We start from the raw sequence: 12337 nt of genomic DNA on the forward strand, positions 1-12337 counted from the left end.
CGCAAGTTGGACTGCTGCCCGAAGCTGTTGGAAAGAGATCAATCTTCTGGAGCCCAACTTGGTGTGGAGGGAAGGTTTGGTCAAGGTCTAGGGTGAAGAGTCTCAAGGAATACTATTGAAAGGAAGAATTACTTTGATTGGGTTTTCCCCTCGAGGGGTATTTTTCCCTAGCATGTGCCTACATCTCGTATTCATTGTTTTATGTGTTGCTCCTTTGTGTAATTACTTGATGAACTAAAGAAAGAAGATATAAAGAATCGTAACAACAAGTAACATCACAAGTAATTATCAAGGTCAAGAAAATCTTTACTGCCTTTCTAATTTTCCAATACCCTCATCAAGCATTAGACTCCAAAACTCCCGAAGAAGTTTTCACCGGTAAGAAACCTGATTTTTCTCATTTTAGAATTTTTGGTAGCCCCGTGTATTTTCATGTGCCGAAAGAAAAGAGAAGCAAATTGGATGCATCTAGGAAGAAAGGAACACTTGTGGGCTATAGTGAAACTTCAAAGGCATATAGAATCTATGTGCCTGGTCAAAGAGAGGTGGGAATAAGTCATGATGTCAACATCGATGAAGATGTTGCCCTTGAGAAGGTTAGAGACCTTCCTATTACAAGGAAGGACAACAAAGAAGATACAGGAAAGCAGGAAGAACCGAAGGACGATTTGATGCCCGATGCTGAAGGACCGATGGATCCCATTGATCCACCTCCCCATGAGCCCTACTCCTCAAAAAGAAGACCCTCATGGCTCAGGGACACTCTCGAAGATGTCGAAAGACATATTGCACCAAGGGGGCCATTTCATGAAAGTAAGAAGTTGAATAGGTACCAAGAATACTTAGCTACCACGAGCACCATTATTCAAACTGAGCCTTGCACATTCGAAGAAGTTTGGAAGAATGCTATGAATGAAGAGTATGTGTCGATTATGAAAAATGATGTCTGAGATGTGGTCCCTAGACCCAAGGACAAGTCGGTTGTCACCTTGAAATGGCTCTACAAGATCAAGCATGGAGTTGATGTTAGTGCTGAAAAGTTCAAGGCCGGGTTTGTTGCTCGAGGCTTCTCTCAAAAGGAAGGCGTGGACTATGATGAGATATTTGCACCAGTTGCCCAATATACCACCATCTGTTCAATCATTGCCCTTGCTGCCTCTCAAGGATGGAATTTACATCAAATGGATGTTACGATGGCCTTCTTGCATGGCTCACGTAAGGAGGAAGTCTATGTAGAGCAACCTGTGGGGTTCGAAGTTCAAGATCGAGAGACACATGTATGCAAGTTGAATAAAGCCCTCTATGGGTTGAAGCAAGCTCCCCGGGCTTGGTATGAAAGGATCGATAACCATCTGATGAAACTGGGTTTTACAAGAAGTGAAGTTGATCTGAACCTTTACTTCAAGGTTGAAAATGATAGACCTCTCATCTTCGTATTTTATGTGGACGATCTCTTTCTGACAGGTGCGGACCCTCTCATTTATCAATGCAAGAGGGAATTGGCTTCCGAATTCGAGATGAAAGACCTAGGATTGATGCACTACTTCCTAGGCTAGGAGGTCTGGAAAAAGCCAAGTGAGATTTTCCTTTCTCAAGGAAAATACATTGTGAAGCTACTTGAAAGATTTGGGATGGTGGATTATAAATCTGTGACTACTCTGATGGAACTCAACTTCAAGAAGCTATGCAAAAGTGTTGTTGGGTTTGATTTGGGAACCTTCTGAGTATCATCAACTCGTGGGGGGGCTGATGTTCTTGGTGAACTCTTGTCCGGACATATGCTTTGAATTGAATACATTGAGTCAATTTATGGTCGAGCCTCATCACATACATTGGATTGCTACCAAGAATCTCTTGAGATATCTCTGGGGCACAATCACCTATGGACTGAGATACACTGTCGGAGATTTGAGGTTCCATGGTTATTCTGACGTTGACTGGGTTGGAAGTGTGGTGGATTGTAAGAGCACATTGGGATGTTGCTTCTCACTAGGTTCTGCTTCGATATCATGGATGAGCAAGAAGCAGAAATCAATTGCTTTGAGAACCACCGAGGCTGAATACATTGCTACAAGTATGGCCTCTTGTGAAGTTGTTTGGTTGAGGAAGCTCTTTAGTGAGTTGTTTGGGCATGTGTTGGATACCACCGTGATCTTCTGCGACAACCAAAGTGGGATTCGTCTTTCTGATAATCTCGTGTTCCATGACCGCTTAAAGCATATTGATAGCAAGTACCACTTTATCCGAGATATGGTACAACATGGAGCAATAAGGCTCCATCACATTGGGACTGATGATCAGGTCGCAAATATTCTTACAAAGCCCCTAGATAACCTTCTGTGAGAGACTTGGAGTCATGGAAAGACGCTCTTATGAGGGTCCTGTTTGAATTGGATATTGAGCTCTGGGAGCTCCGGGGGGCTTGGGGTACTTCTTGGAGCTATGAGCGACCATAGGGTGAGTGGTTCACCTTCCCCTAGTGGTGCGTTGTGTACAGGGTGAGTGGTTCGCATATGAGCAAGATGAGTGGTTCACCTTCTCCTATCGATACATCCTACCCATGTAGTCCTGGACTCATGGGAAGTACCTCTCATCTAACCAATGAGTTGGGAAATGAGGATAGGGACCATAGCACTACCGATGGACGCATCGTGTACTGTCGTACTCCCTATGCTAGGATGTTTGATATTGATCTAGGATCAATTGAGACTGACTTCGGGTCAGTGGAGAGTGGCAAGGTCTTGTGACTCACTCTCGATCATTTCTTCTTCATTATTTCTTCATGGTTCAGCAGAGCAGAGCAGGGATGACAGAGATGGTACAGATTGACAGATGATGTAGCGGGTGGATTTCTCCCTAGTTAAGAGGGAATGTTAAAATTGGCAACTAGGGCCAACTCCACCTTGGACAGCTTATATGAGGGAGATGATATTTTTATTAGAATCCTCTTTCTGAGAGGTGCAAGACTGATCTAAAGATCATCTTGTTTGGATGAACAGAAGTGAGATTTTGAATTTAATTCTCACACATGTGCAAATTGTCAAGGTCAACCAGAAGTCTAATGTAGGCTCATGTAACCCCAATAGATACGTCTCCACCCCTCATCAAATTGTATAAACTCCTCATTTGGGCATCATCACTCAACACATCTTTCTGTCTCCTCTCCTCATTGGTTCGTACAACAAAGGAGCAACTCTTCTTCTTCTCACATTGACTTGGATTGACCAAGAATTTCAGGCATAAAATAGGACTGTTTTGGGATATTTGCAGGGGCGTTGACCAAGGGTCAACTCACCTATTTTGACTGTGGTTTTCAGGCAGGTATTCCGATCTCTTGCGGCCACATCTCCTGGCACGAAAACTAAGGCAATTGGACAGGTTGACCACAGAATCTTTGATCGCAACCTTGACTCTGCATTGACCGAGATTTTCAAACTGTTTTGGGTTGACTTTGACTGCCTTTGGAGGTTGAGTTGATTGGGTTTGACCGAGCTCACTTGGAGAAGATTTTATGCTAGTTTGACCAACATTGACTTTTTGGTTAGGGCATCCTGTTGACTATTGTTTGGCTGGACTATTTTGACAGTGATTGAGCAAGTAAATTTTGTATGATGTACTCTCTCCCTTTGCTGAAATTTTGAAGAATAATAAGAAGATTTGATCAAAGTGTTTTCCCCACATTGGGGTTTTTCCCTGGCATTCGCCAAATATTGTGTCCTCTTGCCTTGGCTTGTCTTCTGCTTATTGTTTATGTTCTATCTGCATTTACGATCAATGTTAATGTCATTGCTTATTTGGAAATTGATATTGGGCTAATAAGAAAAATTGAAGTAAATTGCTCTAAAGCATAGAACATACCATTTTTATCTAAAATTAACATCATCACATATTGTCCATTGAAGTATAAATATCTTGAATCAATTGTCCCATGCCCTAATTGCCATGTGAAATTGTTCTAGAGACCTCCTTGATGAAGTGAAACCATCCCAAACATTGGAATCATCTTGACCTCATTTCTCCCAAAGGATTAGGCATTGGTCCTCCACAGGTAATCACCCTAAAACATATTTTCTCACCTTTCTCTCTTTCTTTCTAGGTCTACCCTACATAGGTTACCTAGGGCATCAATTTTCTCACAATATAACCATCGAAACACTTAGATTTTTGGCCCACAACTACGATGTAGTTTACTCTAGAGGCCCACCAAATTTGAAGCAAATCTAACGGAGGGATCTCGAGATATTGCAAGCCCTAGTTCAAGGACCATTCCTGCCCTAGGTTTCCCTTAGCTAGTGACCTCGTTTGGATCATTGCATTCTATTCCAAGAAGATTTATCGATTGATCCTCTTCTCTTCCACGATTAGGTCAACCCCTCCTTGAGTGACCAACCCCTTACTTGACCTAATTTTGGGTCCACTTGGTCCTCTGTGGTCCCGCAACTTTTTGAAGATATCTCACAAAGACCATTTAGAAACCAAGTCTTCACAAGGGTTTTTAGGACTAGGTCCCTCCTTTACAAAGCTTATTTGCAAAACCTAGCCCCTAAGACCCTCTTGGCCCTTCTTAGAGAGCCTTTCATCTTGCCTCTTGGGCAAGCAAGCCATATATTGAGCCTCTCTTGTGAATAGGCCTCTTCAGGAATCACTCTTTTCCCTTTATTGACCCATTTATCTAGGTGATTCCCTTCATACCGAGTCTCCTCCCATCGGTGAAAGTCCATAAAGAGTAGGGAGCTTTAGTTGAGGTGACAGTGGGCTATTGCTCCATTGTTGCCCTTGACCTAGCAGTTGCCCCTCTAAGATCCCCTTCTAGGACCCCTGCTAGTTTGAGCAATAACAGGAACCAATCTGCGATATCATGAAGAGAGTTCCCATTTCTTTTTGACATGCACAGAGGTTCTTTGCCGACAAGTATGCTAGATAAAGGGGAAATGAAACATTTTGCAATCTTCTCATACATGCCCCTATAGGCTGTGTTCCAAAAGCTCTTGTGATAGATATGCACAGGTTCTTCCTCTTCTGGGGTCCACTTCAAACCCAAACCTTTGAAATCAAACTTCACACACACTGCATCCAAAAGATAGGAAGCCATATAGAATTCTGATTGTTCCTCTTTTGTTAGTTTCTTGGTTGCATGGGCATTTGTATTGATGGAAGATGCAAGTATGCTTGCCCAATTGAAAATTGTTCCCTTTGTGGCAATTGTGTACATCAAGGGGACCCATGTCCCTATAAATTTGTCGATATTTGCCTTCCCATAGAGTTTATCCATCACGGCAACCATCAATTGGTACACCTTCCTGAGAGATTTTGTTTTACAAACTCTATATGCCTTAAGCTTGAACTTAGTTGGCTCTTGCCACCATGACTTCAAGATATCCTTGGTGGGTTCACTAAAAGTGGATAACCATCTAGTATTGAAGGCTTTTTCACATTCGGGCAGCTTATAATAACTTGCAATATCGGCAGTGGTGAAGGATGTTATAAGCTCTCCATTATGTCCCTTGATTGCCTAGTGATCTTCATCTGCGTGCTGCAAGATCCATTCTATCCTTTCGGCGAATGGGAAGACTGGTGGGTGCACTGCCACTTTGTGCACCCAAGATTTTTTGACATTGATATACACTTGAAAATCCTCCTTATCCTATAGAATATCTTTCTTTGCAAACTCTGAGTAAAGTTCTCCCCAAGAGAGTTTTATGGTCTTGTCAATACGACAAGCATTATCACCATAGATAGGTAGCTTTGGAGGACTATCCACGACCCCTTCTATGTTGCTTTCAATTCTTCCAGAACTCATACCAGATCCTCTAACTACGAGCAGCCCCATCTCTCCGAAGGAAGATGAGATGCTTAGGTAATCAATATTGATGGTACCTGATGTTGATCAACAACATAAATGTTAGTTCAAACAATGATAATCACCGACTATGCAAGGGAAGAGTAAGGTCTAGGCTAGGGTTTCAGGAAGCCAGAGCTTAGGAGGCAAAATGGAAACCCTAGAGCAAGTCGCAGGCTTAAATTAGAGGGCAGGTCACAATTTCAACAAGGTCGCAAGTTTAATTAGCAGGACAGGTCGCACTCTCCAAATGTAGTGTAAGTTGCATTTCAATATGGCAGAGCACTAAAGACTGTCACTGCGACTTGCAAACTATGGACAACCAAAGTAAAATAACCTGGTCGCAGTTTATCAACAAGGCAAGTGACAGGCTCAATCTATAGAGTAGGTTACAGTTTTAATTAGCAGCACAAGTCGCGTTTTAATTTGCAAGGGAAGTCGCACTTTGCATCTGTAGTACAAGTCGCATTTCACATTAGTAGTGCCACTAAGGGTTGAAATCGCAATCTGTGACCTCAAGAAAAACTTGTATGGTCCAGTGGCAACCTAATGTGAAAAATCCACAACTGGAATCCTATTGCAACAACTGGTATTATTTCTTCTAATTGATAATTAATTATTCAGTTTATTGCTACACCAACATCAAAATAAACACAATGCAACCTTCACAAATAAAATTGCGGAAAAATAACATGTTGGAAATTGAGAAATGCTAGCACACGCACATAAAATATGAGAATTATTTTTGGACGAATGTCCCTGGAAAAACCCAACTTCGGAAAATCGGTGCAGTAGTGAAAGTTTTTATTATTATGCAGCAGTGAAAATATGAGTACAACCTAGATGCCTGGAACTAGTAATCCACAGCAAGAAATTTTGGGCAAAATTATTGAAGGGAATTTACCCTTCCTCCACCAGCAATACCGACACAACATGCCTTCAGAAACTCGGCCCTCTGATCCCCTCTGTCAGCCTTTGCGCTGCTCTGCGCAGTCTGCTCGACGTAGAGCCTCCAACCAGTCTCTGATGAAGTTACTCTGCCTCCAGCTGCTGAGGAAATCGTCTCTCTTGAAGCTTCTTCATCACCCTCTGCGTTGGACTGCACAGTCACTATGACATCTAGCCTCTGACTAGTCTCTGATGAAGTTGTTTTGCCTTCTGCTGCTGAGAAATTTGTCTCTCCGACCCTCTAGAACCTCTACCCGGCCTCTGGATCTAAGAATGATTTTCTCTCCAGCAAATCGAATTGCCCTCTCTAAAGTCACTGCGCAGTGCTCTGCACTACCTCACTGGGATAACTCAGCCCTCTTGTTGTTGCCTCTCTGGATCTGGATGTTGATTTGTGGTAGTGTCGAATGTGCTCTAGCCATGAAAATTGGTGGAGAGGCTAAAGCACATGAGATCTCCAAGACCCAGAAATTGTTTGGGGAAATTCCACTCGGTTAGAGAGATTAAAATAATTAATATTTTTAATGGAGTTCCTAAGTCTAAACTTAGGAAAATTAAAATATTAATGGGTATTAATATAAAACTGGGTGAGAATGTTTTAAATAACATGGATCAAGCCAAATCTAATCTTAATCATTGATTAGAGAATTAATCTTGGTCGTTGAAGACTCAACAGGAAAAGTATAAGAGGAGGCTTAAGGGTCAGTTGGAGATACACCAAGATTGATCAATCAGTTCGATTTTCTAGAGTGGGTTTGCTGAGAAAATTCGAACAAGTGATCTATTGCAGCGAGGGGCAGTGAGTACATAGCAGAGAGGCAGAGATAGTGCCTGAGGGTCAGCGCAGTGACATGAGAGGCTGACGCAGAGGCAGCAGGAGTCACACATAGGTAGCTAGAGACCGCGCAGAGGCTGAGGGGCTTGCGTGGGTGACGCAGCAGTCCAGAGAGCTGACGCAGAGGGTTCTAGAGCTACGCTGAGGCTAGCAAGGCTGACATAGAGCCTTGGAGAAGCCCCGAAAGGATTTTCGTGGGGCAGACTTGCTGAATATATGTCTCTGAGAAGAGGTATTACTGCCATGTAAAAATCTTTGTTGGGTGAGCTAGTTTGGCACCCTAGTTGTACTCAAGAAATCTGCATAATAATAAAACCCTCAGAATTGTTGCACCGTCTTCCCGCATTGGATTTTTCCAGGGACGATTGTCCAAAAATAACGGTGTCCCTTGTGTGTTTGTCTAGTATTTCAGTTGTTGATCTATATATGAGTTAAGGTTGCATTTGTGTTTATTTTCAGTATTTATATGTATAAATAACTTGTTAATGTAATAAACAAGTAGGTGAAATAAACTAGATAATGCAGTAGGAATTTCTGACATGTCAGACTTAGAAATTTCAACACTGGAAAACTTCCTCTAGATCACTGTCCCTGCCCCTCACTCACTGCTTCAATCTCTAGCTCTCTCTCCGGCAACTAACTACTGCTACTCTGAAAATCGATCTGCTAAGAAATTGAACTGCTCAAGTGTATTCTTCATCACCACATCGACCTCCTCTTACAATCCTATGTTGGAGCACCAACGGCCAAGATTAAAACATAATCAATGGCTAGGATCATCTCTGGATCAATCCATGTGAGTTTCTAGATGATTCTCCCCTTGACTTAATTAATAATGATTAATTAACTACATTCCCTATGTTTAGACTTGGAAATATTTTAAAACTGGTTAACAATCTAATTAAGTCATTTCTAGGCGAAATTTCTAGAAACGATTTCTGGGTTTTGGAGATCTCATGTATTCTAGCCCCTCCACCAAATTTCGTGGCTAGAACACATCTAATGCTACAAAAACTAACACCTAAGATAACAAGTTGCATCGTTAATTCTTATCCCAAATCGTGGGACTAGGTGGCGGAGTGGATGAGACAAAACACAACTTGCAACTTAGCTAAGTCACTACATGAATTGCAACCTTATATTAGTTGCCATTCAAGCCTATATCACAGATCATGGTTAACGACTGCAATTTGATGCATAATAGAAGTGTGATGGCAGTGGATTCATTCATCATGAGATTGCAAGGGAGGCACAAGCGTTTGGGTATATGACCAACGTAACTACATCCCTTACATAAAATCCTTTCAAGTGACTTCGAATGGCTTGAACAGAAAACCCTACGGTAAGATCAAACAATGTATCATGGAAATTGACCCCTAAATCAAGTGTGACATCTTTACACGGATGAACGTTACTTTCGAACCATAAACTCACATAATGCCAGCCACAAACATACGCAATTAAGTTGGGCTTTAGATGATGGCTCGAAGTCTGTGGCTCAACATGGTAGTCATGAACAAACCCGCGAGATTGAGTGCAGGCTTACGGCAAGATCGTTGGTGTAGAAGTGGCAAACTAGGGTTCGATACCACTGAGTATTGAGAAGCAAATCGAGAATCATGACCTAGTGGCTGAGTGCAGGAGTAATAGTATAGGAAGGCTCGAATCTAGAGTTATTAGCATGCGGGGGGAGGTGAAGAGCCAATTGGCTGAGTGCAGGAGTAATAGTTTAGGAAGGCTCAAATCTAGAGTTATTAGCATGTAGGGGAAGGTGAAGAGCCAATTGCATATTTGTTAAAATAAACCAAAAGTAATGATTACGAAGAGTAATTGTTACTTACCATACGTCGCATTTGCACAAGCTAGCTAGAGGAGGGGTCGCTTGCTCGGTCGTTGGAAGCAAAATGAAGAAGAAATGAGAGGCAATTCTATTATAAAGTGAAGGCACATGCGAGGGAATTTGCATAAAGGAGTTGTGCGATGGGTTTTATCGCATGCGATAGGTAAAAGGTCGTGGCAAATCACATAGGCAGACCACAGCGAGATGTTGTTCTAGTCTCACAACACAGTTTGCGACCTATGGTACACAGTGCCTAGAAATGGTCATAGATCACAATCCCAGTGCCTAGTAAGGTTGCCTTTGCAATTTAAAGGTGCGACTAGCGATGTGATTTTCCCCTTTTTTCTCCTAAGTCCAAATGCCAAAAATGGTCTCCGTGCCAAAACTGTCAAAATTGTGCTACACTTGAGCAAATTAGGAAATTGGGGATATCACATCTGAAAATTTTGTATTTTATATCATATGATTTAACTATTATTTTTTAATATAAAATCTAATCAATAGAAATAACAGTAATATTCTTTCATTCACTTTTACATCTCCTTCCACTTCAAGTATATATTGTGCCTTTCTTTTTGTTAGGGTATACCTTCTAGGTCTACCCTATCCTACTCACAACTTTCTTTTTCCTTTTTATCTTCTTTTTTATTTAGGTTTTTGGTGTTGTTTAACTATTGTACGTTTTCGATATTTTGGTTGAAATTTGGCGAAACAAATTTTTTGTCAGATTGTGAATTTTGTTGTTTAAAATTTAGTTGAATGTATAAATGGATTCAACACCATCAAAAACCCTTGGGACATTAGGGTTGTGCAATGTTCACATATACAACTTGTGATTCCAACAAATTCCTGCCAAATTTCAAGTAAATTTGACCGAAAAATATACCTAAACGTAAATAGTTAGACTGCAGTTTTTTTTAATAAGATACTTACATCCACATGTATATATTATGATTAGAAAACAGGAAGGGAAGATCAATAAGAATTCTATGGACATAAGGCATAATAAACATACAAGCTCCTTTGCGAAGGCCCTCTTTTGAGCTTTCGAAGACTGCTTTTGTGATGAGTCTCAATGCAGATGTAGCAGTTCCTGATGCTGCCAATCCCGCTGAGAAAGACTACACATTTATAAATAGAAACATCGTTGTCACTTGAAAGTTAAACCCATATCTTGATCTTCAACATGAAGAATGAAAATAACAGAGATTATGGCTTGCCTGAATAAAGTCAGGATGCATATACGATAAATCTCCAATCATTCCTCCCTGAACATGAGCATCGGCAACACCAAATGCCGCACTTATTATACATATGCCAAAGAAAGGTCCTAGTCCTCCCTTTCCCGATGTTGCAAGGTCCAACTATTCACAAAATAAAGATCGTTAAACCAGGAAAATGCAACTTTACAAAGTGGATTTGTGGAAAACATCATAACTGCAAAGTTCATCTCTGAATGCTTACAACGAGAACAAGGAGTGTGCTAATGCTAAAAAGTATAAATCCCAATAGTATCCGGCGTCTTGTATTGCTAGTAGCTTCATAGTATGAAAGTATACCCATGGTTATCAGTGCGAATGGCTGGTATACAATAGTCAACACTCTTGAAGGGTGGTATCGCTGCAGAACAACACAAAAAAATATCATAAAATCGCCATAAAAAAATGTACGTCTCTCTTGCCCATTAATGTCTCAGACAAGTAATCACAAAGAAACCAAACAGATTGATAATGTATCACATTGATTATCAAACATATATAATATATTTTTTTCCGATATTAGCAGCAGAAATTACAAACAAGCAGATTAAACCATTCTAACTAATTGATTCAATTTTGAAAAGTCTTATGGAATGATTCATATTCGCAAAATTGTAGAATATCTAAATCAAAATCGATTTTATTACGAGAATTGCACAATATTGTAGTTTTGTTTCTTCATTCTCTACCAACTATTGAATATAATAATTGAACTTAACTCGATTGCAAATTCTAGGAATCTGATAGACAGGAATGAAGTCAATTGTTTAACCTCATTCTTGTCTGTCAGATTCTGAAATTTTCTCATAATTTACAATCTAACTAAAAATATCCAAATATAATGGCAATACACTTCCATATGCTTTGTCCACTCCTTCAAAAAATAGGATTATTTGTAAATTTCGAAATACTCCACTTATCCTTGTGAAAGTGTAGTACTATACTTTTGTGTGACTTGCAAGTATCTACTATATTACAAGCTACAATGAAAGAGGGAAGAAATATTGAATATTGCTTCTTACTCAATGACCAAATTACGCATGTATTAAGGCTGAACCTGCCTAATATGAATATATATACCTTGTACGTTAGAAAGCCTCTCATCAACCATATAATGTGATTGATTCTATACTCTAAATTACGCTTCACATATGTCAAAATTCTCCTGATTGTCACTCGACAATCAACCTTAGTAGTTGTAATAAATTTAGAAATGTGATTTGCTACAAAGCTCAAATCCCATTTAATGGCTGTCAGATAAATCAAAGTCCCATCAATGGTTTATACAGAGATGCATTTGTTAGTTTAGAGTAAAATGTGGTTAATATCTTGAAGTCAACCTCTATAGGTGTAGATGTTGCCTTACAACCAACCATTTTAATTTTAACAAACTTTTAACATAATTTGTGTGTAATGCACATTGGAGGAAATTTGAGAAATAAAATGGATGTTTTAGGAAAATAATAAAATAATAGTTAAATAAAAAAGTAAGAGCTGTGAATTTTCATAGATCAAGAAAGAAAACTAGAAATCCATTTTCCAACTGGAAATCTGGCCATATGGTTGTCTCATTTCACTTTTCAGCGATTCTTTCTCCATTCAGGTTGGAAATTAGA

At 40.1% G+C, this 12337-nt stretch overlaps 1 protein-coding gene across 1 annotated transcript in view; it reads right to left on the bottom strand.

Moving 5' to 3' along the window:
• LOC149232775 (equilibrative nucleotide transporter 3-like) overlaps window positions 1-12337 on the bottom strand; it is a 103498-nt gene that overhangs the window by 70443 nt on the left and 20718 nt on the right. Inside the window, exons 4-6 of the mRNA XM_089376565.1 lie at window positions 10927-11082; window positions 10683-10826; window positions 10478-10583 (exon numbers count right to left, since the gene is read on the bottom strand). Of these exons, the coding sequence (XP_089232691.1) occupies window positions 10478-10583; window positions 10683-10826; window positions 10927-11082 (406 nt within the window). The remainder of the gene's footprint in view (window positions 1-10477; window positions 10584-10682; window positions 10827-10926; window positions 11083-12337) is intronic.

The sequence above is a fragment of the Pinus tabuliformis genome, chromosome J, assembly GCF_031772625.1.
Source record: "Pinus tabuliformis cultivar Carrire ecotype Pingquan chromosome J, CPIR1, whole genome shotgun sequence".
Classification (NCBI taxonomy): Eukaryota; Viridiplantae; Streptophyta; class Pinopsida; order Pinales; family Pinaceae; genus Pinus; species Pinus tabuliformis.